Genomic DNA, 4030 nt, shown 5'->3' on the forward strand with positions numbered 1-4030 from the left:
GTGAAATAAAAATAAAAAATACATTGGAACCAGCGACCTTTCGGTTACTGGCCCAACGCTCTTATCTGCTAGGCTAATAAACACTAGCCTGGATGTGGTCACAAAATACAACATATATAGATATATCTGGAGAATATTTGGAATGACAAGATATTTTGTCAATGTTCAATTTGGAAAGCAGCAATACAACTCTTCTGTAGCTCCGATAGTAGTCGGACCCCGCCCATTATTCTCACTAAGATATACTGACTAGGGAGATGAGGCTCAATACCATATAAAAAGCAGCAATCCCCTCCTCTGCCACATAAAGATCTGCTTCACCAACTACTGTTTCAGTGGCAGAGAAATATAATCCTGTCGATGCTATTTCATGCACAACGTGGGACAATTTGAAGTGTTTGAAGCTCAAAGGCAAGAGGATAACGAATTACAACCTTTTTCCTGAATATGTAATTGGGGAAAACTCAGTTTTGGGATGCTGGAAAACAAAGAGGGAGTAAAACATTTTTATTTATTTTACCTGGTAATTTTTTGTTAACCAACTGTTAGAAAAAAAAGACCAAAAAAAGAACATTGAGATTATTTGAATGTGAGATTGTTCATATGACATAATTTTCCCCAGTGGGCAAAAATTAAAGGCTACTTTATCGTGGGATGCTTCGTTAACAAATGTGTCATAATAGTGGATTGGTTGACTTGTCTTATAAGGACCACAGCTTCATCCTTATGGGGTGTGATAACTTGACCAACAGCAACAAGACTTTGCCTGGCAGGCTCCCTTACACTGTGCAGACTTCTGTGCCTCTGACAATACTGGTGGGTATTCTTATTCTCCTCACAGTGTTCGGTAATGTCCTAGTGGTCATCGCTGTGTTCACCAGCCGGGCCCTAAGAGCCCCTCAGAACTTGTTTTTAGTGTCCTTAGCATGTGCAGACATTCTAGTGGCCACTCTGGTGATGCCCTTTTCTCTGGCTAATGAACTGATGGGATATTGGTACTTTGGTCAAGTATGGTGTGAGATCTACCTGGCCCTGGATGTTCTGTTCTGCACCTCATCCATCACGCATCTGTGTGCCATAAGTCTGGACAGATACTGGTCGGTCACTCAAGCCATTGAGTACAACTCGAAAAGGACACCACGCAGGATCAAATGTATAGTGTTATTCGTGTGGGTGCTGGCTGCCATTATATCATTCCCACCTCTCATTTCGATGGAGAAGGAAGGGGCCAAAGAGGAGGGTCCCACATGTAAGATCAATGAGGAGAAGTGGTACATCATATTCTCCAGCACCGCCTCATTCTTCGCCCCCTGTGTGATCATGATTCTGGTGTACGTTCGAATTTACCAGGTTGCAAAGAAGAGAACCAGGGCCCCTCCGGGTGAAAGGAGAAGGGAAAACGATAATCCAGATAAAAGTCAGTATGGCTTAGTTCAGCAGGACCCCCTAGAGAGAGGGAACAGAGAAGGAGGTAGAGATGGAGTGGAGGAGGGTGAGGAGATCAATGGAATAGACGTGGAGGAAGAGTGCTCCTCGTCTGATGGGAATGAGAACCAGTGCTCCATCAAAATGAAGCTGAGCAAGGGAAAGACCAAAGTGAGTCAGGTGAAACCAGGAGACCTGTCCCCTAAAGATTATGATGCACAGCAGTGTGTGAAAGTGAGCCGGTGGAAAGGAAGGCAGAACAGAGAGAAGCGCTTCACCTTTGTTCTGGCTGTGGTCATGGGAGTGTTTGTTGTCTGCTGGTTCCCCTTCTTCTTCACGTACACACTCACCGCCATATGTGACTCCTGCTGTGTCCCTGAGACATTGTTCAATTTCTTCTTCTGGTTGGCATACTGCAATAGCTCGCTGAATCCAGTCATTTACACTATATTCAACAATGACTTCAGGAGGTCTTTCAAAAAGATCCTTTGCAAGAAGGATAGACGAGGGCTATGAATACACTTTTTTTTGGACTAGCTACTGTTTCCTGTCTGAATACAGATTTAATTGTTTACAAGTTGGAGTCATGTACAGTCTCTCACGGAAAGAAAAGATAACTCTTGGGAAATAATTGTTTGTCAATTCTGTACATTTGTGTCAATGTACAATAGTTGTGAGATCATTACAATCTTTAATCCCACCAGATACATTTAGATGTATTTGACATTTCATGTTTATTACTTCACGCTTATTTTGTGAGGGAGATGGCTTATATCTCCATGGATGATGCTTAATGTTATTATGTAGGCTATAATTCTGTCATGCATAATTGATTAGCTGTGCAGATTGTCCGGGAGCATATGTAATTTATGTATTATGAATAAACATATTTAAACATGTATTCCCTGAATTTTACAGTATGTTCTATCAGTGTACGTTCGTTGGGGTACCCATTGAGTTTTAGGGATATTATTGTTGTAGATTAAGTAAATGTTCCAGAAAACAAATACTCAAACTAAAAACACTACGCTCTAAACGTTTTCATTCTATTCTACCTGTCGAATAAGGACAATCATGTTTCAACCACAACTGGGTTTCCTTCATGTACCATATTGCACAGAGGCACAGACCCAGAAGAGCCAACAGAAAGAGATCCCTGGGTTCCCACAGGGCAAGATAGACTGAATCATCTACTGTGTCCTTATCAGTAGAGAGAAGAAACACCATGCCAATAATCCACCCACAATCAACAGATTTTATGGCGCATACTGTATACAGTGTATTATTTATATGATCTTTCGCTCACAGCCTGCCAATATGCATGATGCACACAAAAGAAAAAGAGGTTATCACCTTTTTTTCAGTAAAACATCAGTACATTAAGCGATGGATGTTGGATTTCTGCCATCAGAGAGAAGTTAATTATGTTAGTGATGCACACGAGTAACTGCAACCCTTGTCGATGATCTACAGCAAAATTAACTATATTGCTCATAAATCAAAATATGCATGTAGTTGCCTTCACTTCCCTCTTTCTGGGGTCTTGCATTTACTTTATCTCCACCATTTCAGGTATCTTGAAAGAAAACAACTAATAGAATAACTCTATCGCCTTATCAGTGTGACTGAAAGTGTGTGACTATAACAGTAATTTTTCTGCTAACATTATCACATAAGTGAGAATTATGCAACATACCGTGGAACTCTCCTTTAATTCATCACACAACATATTCTGTTACTCATCAGGCTAATCGGACTAGAAATTGTATCGATATGAAATAAGTCTTTGTATAAAAGCTTATTTGAGAATGACATATAATGAACACGAGCAGGGGAATATAGCACTGAAATCAATACAAAATGGCAGAGAATCTAGAACATGAACATTACATAAAGCCCTATTCAGGAGGGCCATTGGAACATGATACGTGTATTCGGAGGAGCCAATATCTCCTTGTGTTTCATCGTCTGCTCTCAAGTGGGTGATGAAACTCTCATCAAAACAAATTGCATTGCCTTCAAAGAGCCCCCTCCCTCCAAACTACCAGTGAGAACAATGCAAATCAAATGAGAGGGAAATTATGCCTACAAGCTAATGGCTGGCACAACAATATTGAACACAGCTCAGTTCAGCTCAGCAGAAATGCTAACGCTACAGTTGCAGATATCATTAAATCCTTCCCCCAAGTCAAACAAGAAACATATCAAGAGCCAAATGTTATTGGCCCTGCACTCCAAACATTAAGGTGCGTGTAATTGCATTGTGAGGTAATATTCACAGCCTTATTTAGGCCTGCCTCTGTGTCAGACAGTTTCTTTGATTAGCATTATCTTTTCTTTTGTGGAAACGTTAGAGGCTACTCTATTTGTTTCCCTTTTAAATGAGTTTGCACTGGTTCTTCTAGTGTTATACTGTACAACAGAATTATGGTGGCATTCTCATTATCAGTTGAAATATGAGTTATTTCATTTTAATGTTGTTATAAACAATTTTTTATCATATCTGTATTTGCCAGTAAGGAAGGCACACAGTAAAATACACGCCATTAGGGATTATCATAACTCAGCTCCAACAGTCCTTTCTCATTCCAATTAATAGAATATG

At 40.2% G+C, this 4030-nt stretch overlaps 1 protein-coding gene across 1 annotated transcript; it reads left to right on the forward strand.

Annotated features, from left to right (window-relative positions):
- The first annotated feature begins 726 nt into the window (after positions 1-726).
- Positions 727-2042, forward strand: LOC121583134 (alpha-2A adrenergic receptor-like). Its single transcript, XM_041899342.1, has one exon. The coding sequence runs from the start codon at positions 727-729 to the stop codon at positions 1939-1941; it is 1215 nt and encodes a 404-aa protein (XP_041755276.1). The 3' UTR covers positions 1942-2042.
- Positions 2043-4030: the final 1988 nt, after the last annotated feature.

This window comes from Coregonus clupeaformis, chromosome 1, assembly GCF_020615455.1.
Source record: "Coregonus clupeaformis isolate EN_2021a chromosome 1, ASM2061545v1, whole genome shotgun sequence".
Taxonomy (NCBI): domain Eukaryota; kingdom Metazoa; phylum Chordata; class Actinopteri; order Salmoniformes; family Salmonidae; genus Coregonus; species Coregonus clupeaformis.